General features: G+C 32.1%; 1 protein-coding gene across 2 annotated transcripts; it reads right to left on the bottom strand.

Moving 5' to 3' along the window:
* Nucleotides 1–200: 200 nt before the first annotated feature.
* On the bottom strand, nucleotides 201–4199 carry LOC143204679 (uncharacterized). 2 transcript variants are annotated; one of them, XM_076417394.1, is made up of 4 exons: nucleotides 3954–4199; nucleotides 3399–3669; nucleotides 3174–3341; nucleotides 201–3071 (listed from the first exon to the last, which is right to left on the bottom strand). In XM_076417394.1, exons 1-4 carry the CDS (start codon nucleotides 4008–4010, stop codon nucleotides 2206–2208), a joined length of 1362 nt encoding a protein of 453 aa, XP_076273509.1. In that variant the 5' UTR covers nucleotides 4011–4199; the 3' UTR covers nucleotides 201–2205. The 2 variants fall into 2 exon arrangements, with proteins under 2 accessions (XP_076273509.1, XP_076273508.1); XM_076417393.1 differs by having other exon boundaries at nucleotides 3174–3669.
* Nucleotides 4200–20352: the final 16153 nt, after the last annotated feature.

Here is a 20352-nt window from a genome sequence, read left to right as displayed (position 1 = left end):
TATATATATATATATATATATACATAATCTATATATATATATATATACTAGCTGACCCGACAGACTTCGTCCTGTCAAAAAGATTTGTAATGTGGCAGTTTTTGTGCCTACGTATCTTAAAAAATTCTCCTGAACAGAACCATCACCCTGGTGATAGGGCGTTGTGAATAAAAAATAATTAAATAAAACATATATAAGGATTGAAAAGTAAGTAATCGCTTTATTGTTAATCATGTGAATCATAATTATTATTATTATTATCATTATATTGCTTTGTGGTATACGATGTTTTTTGTTTGATTACCTGGCGCATAGATAAACAAATCTGATGGTTTTCCAACACGGGAACAGGCAACATACAATTGACCATGTGAGAAACATGGGTTTTCTAGATTAATACCACAAACACTTAATGATTGCCCCTGGGACTTGTTTATAGTCATAGCAAAAGCAAGCCGTCAACATGTCTATAGGAAATTTGCCATTACCAATGTCAATGAGTTGTTTAGAGAATATGTTTCCAGATTGGTCATTTTGCAACTCGACACGCATATTCTTGCTTAAATGAAGTACTTTAACATGTTTCCACAAATTGGAGGACTTTAGACATGCATTGAGTTCATCAGCTGGCGTTGATCGTGGAATCACTGGCAATGTTTGACGAAAATCTCCTGCTAATAAAATCATTGCACCACCAAATCGGTTATTATTGCTACGTAGATCTTTTAAGGTTCTGTCTAAAGCCTCCAAAGATTTTTTATGTGCCATCGTGCATTCATCCCAAACAATCAATTTACATTGCTGCAAAACCTTTGCCATTGCAGAGTTCTTCGAAACGTTGCAGGTTGGAGTTTCATTGCTTTGCATATTTAATGGCAATTTTAGTGCTGAATGGGCTGTTCGACCACCTTCAAGCAAAGTTGCTGCGATTCCCGACGAAGCGAGTGCAAGTGCAATTTTATTTTGTGAGCGAATTGTTGCTAATATTAATGAAATAAAAAAAGTTTTTCCTGTACCACCAGGTGCATCTAAGAAATAAATCCCTCCAGTTTCATCATTTGTTACTTTCATAAGAGTTTCAAATACATACTTCTGTTGTTCATTTAACAGTGGAAGATTTGTTTGAATTTATTCTTTCAAAGCGTTGAGATCATACAGTCTTTCTCGATGCAACTCTTGGTTAAAAGCGTCATGCATTGGACGATTGGGCGCGGTCAGGCCTAATTGAATTAATAGTTTGTTTGACATTATCAAGCACATGTCCTCAATTGAAATCAATGCTTCATTGTAAATTTCTTCACTGATTTGTATATTTGGATTTCCCATTCTATTCCGTATTTGATACAAAATATCATCACACATATAATCTTTGTACTTCATCCACAAATCAATTGGGTTTGATGGGAAGCATGTAGATATGATTATAGAAAACAATGTTCGTATTTGATGAGTGTGTGATGATATTACAGCATCATTGAGAGTTTGATCCCAATGAGCGTCATTTTCAAGCAATTGCAAACGTTGACAGGCTTCTCTGTAGGATCCACACAATTCACCATCAACAGTTCGTAACTGTTGGAATGATGTTGGGCCACGTACATTGACTAATAGCAGTCGTAAATAAAAACATTCATCATTGCTTGGATGTACTGAATAAATCCGGCCAATCGCATCGGTGGAATATACATCTGTATATCCTGGAACTGGTTTTCCTTGTTTCCGTCGTATAAATCTCCTTGAGGATTGATTCCAGGTATAATATTTTGGCATTTCAGAATATAGCAATGTTTGTGCGAAATCATCGTTTTGGCATGTCTCAAAAAAACTGGTTAATGTAGTAGATGGTGGCTGAGCAGCTCTTTGTACTGCGTTCTGTGCTGTAAAATACACTCTTTGTCCATTTTCTAAATGCACAGCTAAGTGAACAACAGAAGGGTGTCTCTTATGAATAGGAAAAGAAAATATTCGCCAAACTGCTTCATTACTACTGACATAGCGGCCCATTTGGTATTGGGTAACTTCATCATTAGAATTCCCTGCACCAATTCCAATCACAGCCATATCACTCCCTTTGGTTACATATTTGCAAATGTATTTAATCGATTTCACTGAATGGCAAGATTCAACGTTGATGTGTGCTTTGAATGTCTTTGATAAAATGGGTGAATATGGAACAATCCAACGATTATCTATTTCAATATCTTGTTAATTTAATTTGACAATTGTTGATTTTCCATTGTCTGCTGTCGATCTGCGACGATACAATGGATAACCGTCATTACCAGTAATTGTTTCCGATATTAATGTCCGTGGATATCGTTTTGAACATTTACCATCCATCATACACGGTGAATTTTGATTAAGAGTTCCACAGGGACCATGTATCATGTTTTTGATAACTACCTCATGCAATCCAGGATCTACTTGTACATTAGGGATTTCAGCTGATATCACTGCATCAACTTCATTTGGCCTTATCTTTTCAACCAACCAAATCAAAATGTGTGCATGTGGCAATCCTCGTTTCTGCCACTCCACAGAATACATCCAGCAGCGTGTCTCACCAAACACATTATGTTTTACGATGAAATTCATTAAAGATTTCAACTTTTGTCTAAAGACTCTGGCTGTAATATCATGACGATCAATGGATGATTTCCCAGGTAATAACTCCTGCTTAATTTCTATCCATTGCGGATTGCATGTAAATGTGATGAACAAATCTGCTGTACCATAATGACGAACATACGACATGGCATCTTGAGCATATTCGTGCATATGCCGAGGGCTTCCGATGTATGTTGCTGGAAGAATAGTCATCCGACCGACATTCTGTGCATTTCCATCAGTATTAATCGCATCTCGAAGGTGAATATACTCTTCAGATCGGAGTTTGGTTTGATTCAACCTGATGAATGTTAATCTCTCCGTTTCAATTTTAACATACATGTCATCAACATATTTGTGATATAATCGCCGACATTTCAATATGCGATTATCTGCATTTTCCCGAATCATTAGGCGGTATGAATAATAGTTCATTGAACTGACTTTTTTGTTGGTTTCAGAACCTGTAAACAGATTTTGTTTTAATAACATTCAAATATAAAATTAAAATACATAATATAGTGACTGAGATATTATCGCCATAGCTAAACTAATATTTTAGTTACCTGTAATGGGATTTATCATTTTTATTGATAAATCGTAGCCATCTTCACCTTGCCAAAATATAATGGGATATTGCAGTGCATCATATGAGCGGTGTGTTTCCTTTATAGGTTGTAATTGAAAATTCCGACGATGTAAAACAATATCACGGGATTCCAAGTTTTCTCCAACTACAACGATAGCAACTTCATCAATAGTTGGTGCATTAAAACGTCTTGTATGTTGACCTGCAGGTGTTTTATCAGCTCTGATTACAATTTTGTGATTATCGGATGGCATCAGATCCAGGGCAGTTTTAAACAATATAATCAATTGATTGTGTTGATGAAATAAAGTTTGTAATTGTTCTACAATAGACCTTTTTACTAAATTGTTATGTGCACAACGCAGATCAATTTCTTGTGGTGAATTGCCCATAAAATAAATTTGCAGGAATTTGTTGTCGCTATCTGACACTGGTAACAGTGAACCTGCTCTGTGATATATTTGCCCTTGTATCTGTAAATAAAAAAAATATTATGGTGTGGTATAAATTAATGGATTGTCAATGATCAAACTTAAATAATATTTGATCTTAAAAAGTATATATTTAGTTTTAACTAATATCTATCAAATATAAAATATAATAAAAGTGTCACTGAAACTGAATCACCATATAATATGATGACTAAGTGATATATTTCGTAATGATTAAGAAATTGAAGATTAGTAACACATCTTAACTTTGGTGACAGAAAATTTTGTTCGCTAAAATAATTATGAGTAACTGCTATAATACATACCTTGAAAGTTGGCATAAAATTTTCCCGAACTGCATTTGTTGCCCCAAATGAAGTCATTTGAAAGCAATTGTTATATTGTTGAATATGTGTCAAAAAGTGTATAGAATCTGTTCCTATTCCTGAAACCAATGAGTACAATAGTGCTGGTGGTGGATCCAATTGTATCAATTTCACTTTACCATTTGCGCAACACAATCCATTGGCTTCGTTTTTGTATTTTAATGCCTTACAGTCTGAGCAAACCAAGTTCATAGAACCAATAACAACACATTGGTAGTTACTGTAGTCAATTGACACATCGTAACTGAAAGCAGCTGGATTCAAACTTGCGCGATTATTAGTTGAATGTCGCGCTCGCGCTTCACGCGAATCAAATATAAATTATTTTTTCACTAATCACGAACTAAACAAACACTAACTAACTAAACACTCTGCACAAAACACGATATACGAATTTGTTTCGTGTATCACTTGACAATTCATCTGTCATCTGTCAAAAGTCATCTGTAACAGACAACTTTTTTTTTTAAATTTGATATGACTTGAACTCAAATCCTTTTAAGCCGTACGAATTGTTTTATTTATTTAAAATTTGAATTAAATTTTAAACAAATAAAAAATTTTAAATAAATAAAACAATTCGTACGGATTAAAAGGATTTGAGTTCAAGTCATATCAAATTTAAAAAAAAAAGTTGTCTGTTACAGATGACTTTTGACAGATGACAGATGAATTGTCAACTGATACACGAAACAAATTCAAACAAAAAGGGCTATTTTTAGGGTTTTTCCAGCAATAATTCTAATTTTTCTCGCCGTAAAAACCATCCCTGAACTTCAACGAACATTTTAAAAAAAGATTTGGCCAAATTGGTCCAGGCGTTGTTGAGTTATGCGCTTAGGAACATATTTTGCGATTCATTTTTATATATAAGATATATATATATATATATGTATATATATATATATACATAATCTATATATATATATATATATATATATATATATATATATATATGTATATATATATATATATATATACATAATCTATATATATATATATAAGATTTTCAGATATTTTATGGGAGATCGAAGTCTCCATAATGGCAAAAAGAACGGCAGGTTAAAAGTGGCCCATGTACTATTTTCTTCATCAGATTTATGTCGTCGAGACGTGAGATTTAAAGTCACCTGAATAGAAAGTCTATGCGGACAATTTAATTCCATAGCCAATGGAAGTGGGCGATTCCATTCCAAATACGAACGAAAATGTGGATGACATAGATTTATTATTACCCGGAAGTTTCTATTAGGGCTTATACAATTCCAGGCATTTTCAGGACATGCTTTTTTATATCACGGATTAATTGCTACTGATATATAGTCGTATATAGCCAAAAAAACCCACATATTATACCGGTAAAGACATGAAACCCAAATTAATTTATATGTACCGAAATTTAATATGAACGAATTTCCATTATAAAATAATGTATTTATTAAAAATCACTGCGTTCAGTATCAGACTTGCATTATTTAACAAATTCGATGTATCATAAATTGTTCAGGAGCAATTATAATTTGATAAATCGCAAACAGATTCCAATTACCAGGCCTGAAGCAGTGAATGTTGATCGAAATTTTGTCAATTAGAATTATTCTATATCAATTTTACTTTGTGTCTGTTTAATTCGACATGAAACGCTTAAATTTTGTTTTATTTTCGCTGCTGTATCGAAATTAATAACTAATAAGCAGTGTTATTTCATTTTAATGGAGAATATTATGTTAAACTTCGGTTGATAGAGTCTTTGTAGAGTTTTCAATTAAGGTTCTCGGATTTTGACACAATATTATGAGCTAATGTGTTAATGTCATTGGTAATATGACTCTAAATACTTGTAGCATAGTACATCGGGTTGAACTAAACTGCACAGCTTAAGCAGAAAAAACTAAATCCTTAGGTCATCAAATCAGCCATATAAAGACTGAAAGAGATACGCAACAAACCAAAATCCATATTTTTTTTTCAAAAGATACCCTTTCCATTGTGTAACTAAAAATGAACGGTTATGTAAAGACCACTATGCTACCAATCAATAAATTCTCTATAAATCATGTAGTTTTGGGATGAAGATAAAACTCCCAAAATATACCTATTTTGTGGCAAAACAAAAAATGAAAATTCATGTTAAATTGTCTTGGAATGTGTAGGTTTTAAGACATATGCTATAAATAAAAAACTTTAAAAATAACGATTCTGTAAAAACTACTGAACTACCATTCTATTCACCATAAAATTCTTTATTAACGGTGAAAGTTCCATTAACCTACGGTTGTTTTAACGGCAATAGCAGTGAAAATTTTGAAAATGACAAAAATCACAATTTTCACGACTGTATTCTTGATATTCTGGATACATATATTTTGGATCGCAAGAAATTAAAATCCATATTTAGGAAAAAAATTACAATACAATAACGTTTATGTATTTATTAGTGTTGGGAACTATCGACTGAAATTAACTATCGACTGCTAAGTAATTGACTACTTTTTACTACTGACTGTTTCAGTCGACTATTTTGGTCCGACTGATTTTGTTACCATTTACTATCGACTGTTTCAGTCGTGTACTTTTAATTACTATTTTTGGTCATACTTGTTTCATTCGACTGATTTTTGACGTTCTGGCTCTGTCGTCGTAGCCGCGACTTTGCCAAAAATGTACCCAATTTATGCTTACATAGATGTATACGTAATATATGTAGCTTTCTGTGTTTTTTTTTGGTAGTTCATTTGTAAATAACAATATATTGTATATTAATATAATAGCATTTGGTACGATATTTTTCAAGATTGTTAGTAGATGTAATAGAGTAAAAATATTAAAATTAGGAATGATAATTAGTAAAATATTATGACTGTTACTGTAGCAATATTTCGATTACTTTCTCGATTTTTGCTAAAAATATTTCCGTTCAATAATAAATACAATAATTATTATTTCATTCAGATAATTTTTAATTATGTCACGGATTAGTCTTTTTTATGTTTAGGTAAATGTTTAATTTTTATATAGTATTTATGGTTATTGTACATCTTTGTTTTTTAGGTTTTGTTTAAGTTCCATTGTATTATCTATATTTTTTATACTATATTATTTAAAAATAGCAGTTCAAATATTAAAATACAATAAAACATTTGTGGGATATTATTCCATTCCATATAAAAATCCCATTCCCATTTTTTAAAGTCAGTTCGTGAAGGAATTTATACATTTCAGTCTCTCTTATATTGCCGTTGGAGAAAATAACCACATACAAAATTAACTGCCTCAAGCAATTATCTCCATCCTTTCCTCTCTCACAATTCATACAGGAAAGGATTCGTACATCTTCGTCTGACATCACGAATTGAAAAAAACAGCCGAACCGTGCATTTGACTCAAAATATTAATAACTCTTTCAGTCGCTTGATTTTTGACTATCGACTGTTTCGACTGTTTTCAGTCGGTTGTTCCCAACACTAGTATTTATCTATATCTAACCATCGAAACATCAAACCAGAGATACTTTCTATATAAATATATGTACGTTTTCATCCATTGATACAATTTTATATTGCCTGACAGACGTGTTACAACTTTCCACATTTCAAAATACTCATTCGAATAAACTTTCAATGATTTTTGTTCAATTTACTCACTCACACAGAGCACATCGAATGATATCTGAACTTTTATTTTCACATTCTCAATTTTATCTAGAATATAACGAATTTACTATAGAATTCAATGCAATTTCGTCAATGCCTATTCGGTTGTCTGACAAAAATTCATAATTAAGTGCTTTATCTATTATTACCTATTTTAAAAAACTAAAATCTGAACGATTCAAGAACAAAAACTATATATAACTTAACCCTACAGATAAAACAAGTAAATAAAAATCATAAAAAACGTATATCCAATCAGTAGACATCTTAAACCTACTTATAAAATGAAAAATTCATTAATAAACTAGAGTCATCTAATCCTATACGTAAAAATAACAATAATCTAAGAATAGGTCACAATACGGAAACTAAATAATATAAATAAAAGCTTAAAATCAGCTATAAACGAGCCAGGGACGCTAGAAATCGCAACAGTTTCATTGCCCAAACAAAAATAGAGGCATTCAGCTAATAGACTACAAGTGAACATGATTTGCTAGTTCAGCGCATAGCCATTTAAATAAAATGTATAATATTTCAAATTAGTTTGGTTACGTATGATGTTTTTATTATTTACAGACCTCTATTGCGTTGAGAATAAAGTGAACTAACGTTATTATTTCTCTTCCAAAACCAAGTCATCTAAATGCGATTACAATTATCAATAATTAAGAATTAGAGGAGTTATAATTAACATAAAGATGTAGATTATCGAAACAATTTTATACTATACTAGCGACCCGCCCCGGCTTCGCACGGGTGCAATGCTGATACTAAATTAAATACACTACAGAAAAAATATGAACGTTGTATATAAAAACATAGCGGCCCGCTCCGACTTTGCACGGGCATAAAATATATATGCCTATGTCACTCAATGAAAACATGATTAAAATCGATCCAGTATTTTTGGTTCATTCATTACTGCCCTTGGCCTGCACGCATTAAATTTGGAGTAAAACAATTCCTCTTCCCCTATACTTACTATGAAGATTTCCTGCTATCTTTGGAATATCTAAATTCATACAATTTTTATTACATTACACATTTTTAAACGCAAATTTTAAATTTGTAATATCTCCGAAAATATTTGTTTAATTTACATGCTGTAAGGAACCATATTGATCTATATTAATTGCACACTGTATTTAAGGTACTTAATTCGATAAGGATTAATGCCGTATTGCTTAAAATAGCTTCGTAAATAAGCCATTTTCTCACGTAAAAAGTAAACAATAAAAATGGTTAATGTGGGTTATCCCTAAAAGATAAACATATACCATCGCGGACTTTTTTGTAGACCTTTTTATGGTGTACAATACTGTAGTACATTAATTTGATCTAACTCGTAGGGTTAGGCAGCGTTTTTGCTAATTGCTAAATAAGCCTAAAAAATAGGTTAATTTACGACATCACGTTAGAAACCTCTAAAATTCGCAATGTTGCCTTAGTATATTATGCATGTATGATACATATAAACCTTCCTCTTGAATCACTCTATCTATTTAAAAAAAACCGCATCAAAATCCGTTGCGTAGTTTTAAAGATTTAAGCGCACATAGGGATATAGGGACAGAAAAGGCGACTTTGTTTTATACTATGTAGTGATCTTGCTAACTTCTCTATAGTTATTCAGATGATTCGATCGCCTGTAAATGGCAACATTGCATAAAATGACGCGAGAACCGCCGAAGTTACCCGAGTGCCAACAAAACTAACTAGTCTGTAATGTCGACGTCTTATCGAATACTTTTTCTGTATAAATCACGCAAACTCCCTAGGTACAATATCTTTCTTGTAAATCCGATAGGCAACAGCGAAACAAAGAACAGATATAATCATAAAACAGATACCCATGAATAATTTATAAGGCCCGATTAACCAGAAGGTTAAACGAAGTTTTTAATAAAGTTAATACAAAATTACAACACTCGTTTAAAGGCTGTTTCAGATTAATCTTAGAGTTCAACGTAAATCACCGTTCTACTTTTATATTGTAAAATAACAACATTAAGATCATTAAAATATTCGGCAAGAACAAAGAGCTATTAACGCTCTAAGTTTTAAGGCGTCTTGATATATTTATAAATCTATATTAACGCACACGCCAGTCTATTAATTAATATCAAATTACAACGTGATTTATTATTATTATTTATCACAATATACTGGGTAAAATTGGTATAAGTGATGTTAATGTATTGTTCTATAGTTTCGGGGGAAAAGTATCCTAATAAATATGATATAATGGGGGGATAATATGCTAGTACATACGGTATGATTAAAGGTTATCAATAATGGAGGTAAATATACAAGATTAATAAAGTTCTATTCTAACAAACATTGCTAAACTAGGGGGATACGATGAAGAGATGTATATTTAACATAATACCATACGATTATATTCCTGTGTTGTATTGAGCGATGTTTGTTTAGTAGTTGACGGGTTTCGGTATAGGTTCTTATAGTTTACTGAATGATTAATACTATTATGTATATGTATATTCATCCAGATATCATTATTTTTTTGTTATTTGTTAGGCATGATGTTATAAGATCAAATAAATCAACCATTTGATCATTATATATTGTTGTTTGACTGTTTTATTAATTAGTTAATAACTAATTAATAACGTTCTGGCTCTGTCGCTCTAGCCGCGGCCTTGACAAATATGTACCAAATTTAAGCTTACATAGATTTATATGTAATATATGTAGTTTTATGATTTTTTTGGTAGTTTGCTTGTAAGTAGCAATATATTGTGTATTAATATAGCAGCATTTTGGAACGATATTTTTCAAGATTGTTAATTTTAATAGGGTAAAAAGATAGATAAAAGAATAATAGGTAATATTTCGATTACTCTCTCTATGTTTGTTAAATCATTTCCGTTCAATCATAAATAAAGCATTTACTTAATTTTAAAAAGTAGTTATTGTGCGTTAATTTTTAAAGTTCATTTTAAAAATAGCAATTAACATATTAAAATATAATAAAACATTTATGGGTTATTATTCCATTCCATCGAAAAATCCCATTCCTTTTTACATATCCACGGAACATTCAAATATAAAAGTAATTCTACTTCGTTTAACATTAAATTATAAATCGCATGTTATATATTATTATTATAGTAGTATTCAGTAATTATTTTTTCCATTTCCTTTGTAAAGTCAGTTCGTGAAGGAATTTATAAATCTCTGTCTGGCTCATACTACCGTTGGAAAATATAACGACATATAAAATTAACTGCTCCAAGCATAAGTAACATCATAAGAAGTGAAGCGCTTCTCAGACAGGTTACGTAGTAATCAGAAGGAGCAAGGTCTGGAGAATGCGGCGGGTTGGGTAGCCCTTCCTATTTTAATGTTTCCAAGTATGTTATCACTGATTTATTAACATGGGGTGGGAAGTATTCGTGCTGAATAATAACAGAACTTTGTCTTTACTCGTATTCCGAACGTTTTTCGAACAGTACTCGGTTCAAACGCTTCAATTATAGTAGATAGCGATCGATCTACATTGATGTTTTCATAAAATTTTAGCAGAATACTATATTAGGTGGTTGGTGGTTAGGTGGTAAACAGGTGGTCTCCATGATTTTTTCGCTATGGATTACCGTAATGAACACACTTTTCATCACCAGTAATATTATGATAAAAAAACCTTTCCAATTTTGCTGATGAGGCAGCATTTCACAAATGATTATAGTCCTTCCAATGAAACAGTCAATGCACGTCATATATGACGCTGAATATACTGCCAAATGAGGTTTGTATAGATGTAAATTTGTTTAAAACTCGCAGCGGATTAGTCCTTCTCATCATACCTTAGTTAAAAAGAAACAGAATGCTATCTCGTACGTTAGAACATGTAACCGAATCAATCCTTAATTAAGATTTGTGTGCGTATTGGCTGACCTCACTGTCAAATGGCTTCAAGATCCTTCCAAACATTAATGATAATAATAAAAGTTTAGAACCCTACTACAGGAAGACTCAAACATCATGGCTTACATTTTGAATGAGTTTATATTTTATCAGAGTTTAAGCAATCACACGTCTGCTTTTATAACTATGAAGCCGAAATTATATTTTCTCCCCCAGCACATTAAACGTTCCCTTTAACAGTAAGTATAAACTGAAATAATATCTATCTGAAATTCGTACATATTGGGTATCTGCAGAAATATCAAGAATTTGAAAAGACTATAGTACAATAATACAAACTGAATCCTCATCCCAAAATAAGATGCAAACAGGAATTTAAAAATAAGTATGTAATTGAAAACTGACTATTTTACATTTCATTAATATAAAAATAAAAATCAATAAAAAAACCATTAGCTTTGCTGTTGTGTATTAAAGAGAAACACTTCTTGTAGTACTTAGTGATGTAAGAGTTTTATTGTCAATTCTCTATTTAATTCTATTTTTGTCTTTCTTCTTGTCTTCTCTAGTACATTCATCTCAAAGTCGCTTGGTTGGCTTCTAATTTGTCTTCTCTCGATACTTGGTTCCCATATATCTCTTTACAAATCTTGTCTCCTCCAACAGATTTGTCTTTCTATTCTGTCACTGATTTAAACTTTATGATTTTTTCTCATTTTAGTTCTCATCCTGTCTATCTCTGTTACACCCCTGACATATCTGGGGCATTTTCTTTTTGCTATTTATAGACCCAGGTCTCGCAAGCAAAAGGCTTCGGCTTGCTCTGAAAACTGCTTTAAGAACTTGCATTTTTGTTTGCAATTAATGAATTTGATCCATAACCACGATATCATTTTTGATTTTATTAATTATCATTCCATATTATCTCAGTGTTATATTCCATCTGTTATTTATGAAACAGGTCAATTGAAAAGTCCCCGGCCTGAAACACTTGACTTGATGCCAAGTTTCCAAGACACTGCTCCAGGAAAATCAACAATCAAGGATTGGTATGCTAAGTTTAGACGTGGTGAAATGAGCACCGGACGGTGAACGCAGTGGACGCCCAAAAGAGGTTGTTACCGACGAAAACATTTAAAGAATCCACAAAATGACCGTAAACTGAAATTGAATGAAATAGCAGACACTCTAAAGATATCAACTGAACCTGTACATCATATCATTCACGAATATTTGGATATGTGAAAGTTCTGTGCAAAGTGGGTGCTGCGCGAGCTTACTTTTGATCAAAAACAACGACGAGCTGATGATTCGGAACAGTGTTTGAAGATGATCAAACATAAACCCGAGTTTTTGCGTCGATATGTGACAATGGACGAAACATGGCTCCATCATTTCACTCCGAATGCTCGCTGGGAAGAAATTTTCGTCGAATGAAGAGGTGATCGCCGAAACTGAGGCCTATTTTGAAGCAAAGGACACATCGTACTACAAAAATGGTATCGAAAAGTTGGAGGGTCGTTATAATCAGTGTATCACCCTTGAAGTGAATTATGTTGAATAAAAAAAATAATTTTCCAAAAAAATGTATTTTACTATGGTAGGCCGGGGACTTTTCAATTGACATGTTATTATGTACAAATATATAAAAAAATTCTTGTTAATATAAACTGAATGCATATATATTGGAAAGACAGGCGTATATCCGACGAAATGATGAAAATATGAAGGAGAATTACGAAGGAACAGTCCGAGACGTAACGCAGACCCAAAAATGTGAACGACACAGATTGATGGTCCTTATAAATTCGATGCAATCGACTAAGTAAATCAGATGTCGAATGCAATCTGGCAGGCAAATCAGGACAAATCGCGAACGTTAAGGTTGAAATATCCTGGGGGGCGTGATCCACCCTATATATCATTATTACGCCTCCTCAGTCATTTATCTTGTGTCCGAGCCAGACGATAACACATTTTCCTTGTAAAATGTACACTAAAAACTTTCTAAAATATTAAACAGACACCTGAAGCGCGCAATGAAAGTCGGTCCTGCTTATACGGCGGTAATTTATTAAACTTTTATTATACTTATTCATTATTACTTTTCGAGCTAGATTGGGCCATATTTCTCTCGCATTAGGGAAGTATTACGGCCATTAGGATGATTAAACTGTTAATTTGCTGAGGGGCGAGTGATTTTTTTTCCGTGTGCGTAAATGAAAACGTTACCGATTTTTCTAAAGTAATTTTCTCCGGAACCGCACTGATGTTTTTCCGAAATAATGGCGAGAAAATATATATACGACGCGATCTTTTTCGCCAATAATAATTAATTCGCAATAACGCCAACGAAATAACCTGCCATAAATCGATTTGATATTATTATATTTTACCTTTCTTTATCGAAGTAATTTTCCTTACGATATAACATCAAGTTATTGCATGTATTTTAATCAGCGATAATATATATCGGTAAAAATGCGCATTATCAATGGTTTTGACCATTTTCTACATAAAATATCAGTATTACATTTAGTATTATAAATGATGCTCGTTCATCTGAACTATTTCCAACCAGGTGCAGTTAAGATCATAGGAAATATGTACGTCAACGAGCGTGATTTAAATAATAAGCTTCATAAGAGTTCATTTATGAAAACGCACGGCTCAAAGTCGCTAACTTATGTTTGTTCAATTGATTTTACTATAGTTTGTGCCACACAACCTGAGTTTCATCACACGACTTGTTTGTTCACATGGTTTCCCAGTTTTCTCCGGTTAATTACAATTATTTTTTGTTTATTAATCTTTATTTATTATTCTCAAAGTTCAAGACGGGTGCCGCGTTTGCTCACTGTTTATTAAAAACAAGAACGTGTTGATGATTCTGAGCAGCATTTGGCCATGTTTAGATATAATAATCCGGTGTTTATGCACTCATGGCTCCATCTCTTCACTCCGCAATCAAAGTAATCGTCATCTTAGTGGACAGCAACTAGTGACCGGCCTGTGGTTATGAGACAAAAGATAAGTCGTTCTATAAACGTAGTATTAATTTACGCTGACGTTTATTTTTAAGCACAAAGTGTTTTATGTCGAATTAGTAAATATATTTTTGATTTAGACCATTTTAAAAACATTAAAAGATTAATTGTTGTTTTAATTTAATGATAATAATAATAAAACACATAACTGCTTTTAGCAATGCTTTTGTACGCATATCGTCAGGTATTGTGATCTATATAATAGAGCAATGACACTAAAGAAATAGTCTTATTTATTAATTACATCTTACAATAGGTATGCTTAGTACGATCTTAATTTACTAATTAATTACTACCGTTCTGTTGTACTTGTACTAATTCAAAAGCAAAGTGAGTAGGGGATCAATACCTCAGTACGTATGTCACATCGTGTATCCATTTGATTTCGATATCATCCTGCAGATCTTCTTTGGTTACGTATTGACGAAATGATGAGTATGCGAAAATCTAATTCAATATTTTTTAATGTATTTGTATTCTCTGAGATTTCAAAAGATTTATTGCGGTAGCAATTTGCATATTTTGTATATTAATCTCAAATGTCATACCCGATCAAAAGATTGTGAGACGTCTAAGAACATTACTATATTATTTACAGTATTTATTTCCTTCGAATGGTTTTCTTTCGAATGACGCAACATATGCACAGTATCTATACATATATGTTAAGAAATATTGACATTTGATGATAATTCCTATATAAAAATATCTTCAGTGCAATTTCTTTTTTTCACAATAACCTCGTAGACCGAAAAACGTTTGTATCAGTTTAAAAATATCGCATCCCGCACGTATCCCGGCACCTTAATATTTAAAATCGTCCGTCTTTTAATCCGCATAATCTATCTACGGTCACCGGCGCTGCGAAACTGCATCTGGGGCCAGCTCCAACCGATGACATTGAAGAATAATCTTATCACGAGGATTAACCAACGACAATCCAGCTTTACCCCTATGAGTCGAGGAACATCGCCCTGAGGAGTAAATGATGATTATTAATTTATATTTTGGCCCAATTTACCCGTCTCAAGTACCTCTCTCTCCGTCTCTGTCTCGCTTTATGCAAATCATGCTAATTGGGCTAATTTTGATATCTTGAAGTTTCAAGGTTGTATTTTTTAGGTTTTGTTTAACTATATATATATATATATATATATATATATATATATATATATATATATATATATATATATATATATATATATATATAGCTCTGAGATTTCAAAAGAATGATAATAAATTAAAAATTGAATGAATTTATGAGATGTGTTTGTCCCAGAACTAAAATTAATGTTATTGTGGTACTTTTGCAAAAATGTAAATATGGAAAAAAAATTATAGGAAAAGAAAATTTTGTATCACGGAAAAAAATATAACGGTCACTAAAAATACACCATGTTGCAGGAAACCCCCATTCACGAGCCAAACGTCTTAGGGAAGTAAATGGCTACTAGAATGGAAATAAGATGAAATAAACAGTGATGGTTACATGATGTGACCGTTATTCAGTGACGTAATATAAAAATATAAATATAATATAATAGAGAAAATGGACAACAGCGCGGTGTTACCTGAAGAAACTCTTTGCAGTTGATGGTGGTATGTCTGAAATTAATTATGGTCAGTAGCTTAATGATCTAAAGCACCCTTCAATGATATTCCAAATCGACGTCTCGGGGTTGCCAGATCTTCGTTATCGTTTACTGAACGTCACTGTACGTGTTCAGCATCAAGACGTAAAATTCTACATACCTACGGTTCGTAAGAAAGGAACTATACGAATCCACTTAAATTACAGTTAAATCTTTAAATAATTTTATATAAAAAATATTATTTTTACGAAGTAAGGAATTAAAACAGGCACATATCCAAAAGGGGGTGGGTGATATAAATTAAGCAATTGGCGGAAGCGATCAAGTGATCGTTCCCCGGTCGGAATAAGGCTTAGAACTGCGAAGCAATCGTCGGTTCCCTCTAAACAGTTATTTATCGGGATATTTTAAGTACGCAGATCAAAGACATAACTTCCGAATAAATCCGGTTGATTCCAAATGGCCTAAATTATTCAAAAGGGATCCGGGTAGGCGTCGGCTTACGTCCTTACTTTTAAAGTTTGCCGGGATCGATGTAATTTTATGGTGATTTTTTTCTCTTTCTCTCTCTCGCTCTCCCTCCCCCACCCCCACCTCCCGGGCGCTTTATTTCCGTCCGGCCGGCAGCCGGCTGCCGAACTGAGCAACGACGCATTAAAGGCAAAATTATGAATTCGTCTTGCTGTCAAAATAAAAACAAGAAAGAACATCGCCGCTAGGCAAACCGAGCAGAAAATCAAGCTCGCCTGAAATACTGCAGCTTATTTAGCGAGGTTGCCAGACGATGCCGCGCGGCCGACAATGGAAATAAGCTGTATCGGGCAAATCGAGGACGAGATTATACGAATTAAAACGGGGCACGGCGTAATTAACTTTTCAACGTACGTTAGCGGTTTTTCCTGTTTCTCAGTTCCTCTTATCTGTGTCACTATATCTTTAGTACCTGACAAACCGGCGGGACGAGATTCCCTATAAGACAATACTCCTGGACGGCTCACAAACTTTTGACCTGATGTGACATTTTGAGATTAATATACAAAATGTGCAAATTGCTACCGCGGTATTACTGTTGACTGCAAGAATGATATCCTTTCGAAAGAAAATTTAGATTTTCGCATGAAAGGGCATTCTCAACACTTAAAACCAATTATGAAAATACAAAAACTGATGATTTTGGGTTCTTTTTCGCCCTTAAATTGATAAGATTTGGAAGTTTCGGTTAATTTGGAGACCTATTCATTTTTTACATTTTTTCCATATATATACTCAGGGAAAATCGCGATTTTTTACTATTTTCATAATTTTCTTTTTAACTTAGGTTTAAACAAAGATACGTTGATGAAATTATCCATGTCCATGGAGAATTTGATGCTTTATTACGTAGTAATATAATATTTTGTTAAATGAGGATAGTTTAGGATATATATGGATAATGATTTTTATGGTTAAATTTTCTTTGAACTTATTGTTAACGATATCTTAAAACCAATTATGAAAATTCAAGAACTGATGATTTTAGGTTCTTTTTCGCCCTTAAATTGATAAGATTTGGAAGTTTCGGTTAATTTGGAGACCTATTCATTTTTTACATTTTTTCCATATATATACTCAGGGAAAATCGCGATTTTTTACTATTTTCACATTTTTCTTTTTAACTTAGGTTTAAACAAAGATACGTTGATGAAATTATCCATGTCCATGGAGAATTTGATGCTTTATTACGTAGTAATATAATATTTTGTTAAATGAGGATTGTTTAGGATATATATGGGTATTGATATTTATGGTTGAATTTTCTTTGAACTTATTTTTAACGATATCTTAAAAACAATTATGTAAATACAAAACTGATGATTTTAGGTTCTTTTTCGCCCTTAAATTGATAAGATTTGGAAGTTTCGGTTAATTTGGAGACCTATTCATTTTTTACATTTTTTCCATATATATACTCAGGGAAAATCGCGATTTTTTACTATTTTCATAATTTTCTTTTTAACTTAGGTTTAAACAAAGATACATTGATGAAATTATCCATGTCCATGGAGAATTTGATGCTTTATTACGTAGTAATATAATATTTTGTTAAATGAGGAGAGTTTAGTATATATATGGATAATGATTATTATGGTTAGATTTTCTTTGAACTTATTTTTAACGATATCTTAAAACCAATTATGAAAACTCAAAAACTGATGATTTTAGGTTCTTTTTCGCCCTTAAATTGATAAGATTTGGAAGTTTCGGTTAATTTGGAGACCTATTCATTTTTTACATTTTTTCCATATATATACTCAGGGAAAATCGCGATTTTTTACTATTTTCATAATTTTCTTTTTATCTTAGGTTTAGACAAAGATACATTGATGAAATTATCCATGTCCATGGAGAATTTGATGCTTTATTACGTAGTAATATAATATTTTGTTAAATGGGGATAGTTTAGGATATATATGGATAATGATTTTTATGGTTAAATTTTCTTTGAACTTATTGTTAACGATATCTTAAAACCAATTATGAAAATTCAAGAACTAATTATGTTAGGTTCTTTTTCGCCCTTAAATTGATGAGATTTGGAAGTTTCGGATAATTAGGAGACCTATTCATTTTTGACATTTTTTCCATATATATACTCAGGAAAAATCGCGATTTTTTACTATTTTCATATTTTTCATTTTAACTTCGGTTTAAACAAAGATACATTGATGAAATTATCCACGTTTATGTAGAATTTGATGCTTTATTACGTGGTGATATTGTATTTTGTTATATCATAATAGTTTAAGATATATATGGATAATTATTTTTATGGTTAAATTTTCTTTAAACTTGTTTTTAACGATATCTTAAAAACATTTATGTAAATAAAAAAACTGGTGATTTTAGGTTCTTTTTCGCCCTTAAATTGATAAGATTTGGAAGTTTAGGTTAATTTGGAGACCTATTCATTTTTTACATTTTTTCCATATATTTACTCAGGAAAAATCGCGATTTTTTACTATTTTCATATTTTTCATTTTAACTTCGGTTTAAACAAACATACATTGATGAAATTATCCACGTTTATGTAGAATTTGATGCTTTGTTTAGGATATATATGGATAATTATTTTTATGGTTAAATTTTCTTTAAACTTGTTTTTAACGATATCTTAAAAACATTTATGTAAATACGAAAACTGGTGATTTTAGGTTCTTTTCCGCCCTTAAATCGATAAGATTTGGAAGTTTTGGTTAATTTGGAGACCTATCCATTTTTTACATTTTTTCCATATATATATTCAAGAAAAATCGTGATTTTTTACTATTTTCACATTTTTCTTTTTAACTTCGGTTTAAACAAAGATACATTGATGAAATTATCCATGTCCATGGAGAATTTGATGATTTATAACGTAGAAATATAATATTTTATTAAATGAGGATAGTTTAGTATGTAGTATTATTTTTTAACATTTACTATATATATTATTTTTAACGTTTATAGTTTCGTTGGAGTGAATAATCGGATTACTAAACTTAGTTGCAACTTAATTTAATTTACGTGTATTTTCTATATTCTACGATGATTTAGCAGCATAAGATTGTATACGCTATTCGAAAGGTAAACATCGCAAAATAACGAGGAGGAAACTGACGAAGATCCGGAGCGAAATTGGAGGAATCAAACAATAAGCCGAGGAAATCCATTACTTGATAAATCGCAGTTTTGAATTTTCGGCGTCAAATGGCCGTAATAAGTTTTAATGCGCATTATTACAGATTATTACGGTCCCAATCTCCGACGTAATACCGGAATATAAAAGTTTAATTTAACGAATCGGCCCCGTTATTTCTGCGAAAAGCCCTCCGCCCGGCCTCCGTCGCTCTGTCTCTCCCTCTCCCGCAACATCCCTCAATGCATATTTCAGTATTTTCGCTAATGAACCAACGAAAACAAAACCCGACAGTCCTTAATTACACCGGCTCAGAAATTTGTATTTCGTCAATTGACACAGCAATTAAGTTGTTTGCATTTATGTGTTCCGTACCAATTTACATTTAAAATAAGCATTTATCCATATTTATAACTGGCATTTGTGGAAGCGCTTCACATTGTTACGCTATTAAAGCGCCAAAGTTCTTAAGATAATTTTAACGCAAGCTCCTCGGTGTTA

Source organism: Rhynchophorus ferrugineus, unplaced genomic scaffold (assembly GCF_030347505.1).
Source record: "Rhynchophorus ferrugineus isolate W39M unplaced genomic scaffold, kcgeb_rfMv2 rfM11, whole genome shotgun sequence".
NCBI classification, from domain to species: Eukaryota; Metazoa; Arthropoda; class Insecta; order Coleoptera; family Curculionidae; genus Rhynchophorus; species Rhynchophorus ferrugineus.
Note: the sequence above shows the minus strand (reverse complement) of the source record. Positions and strands in the feature narration are given on the sequence as shown.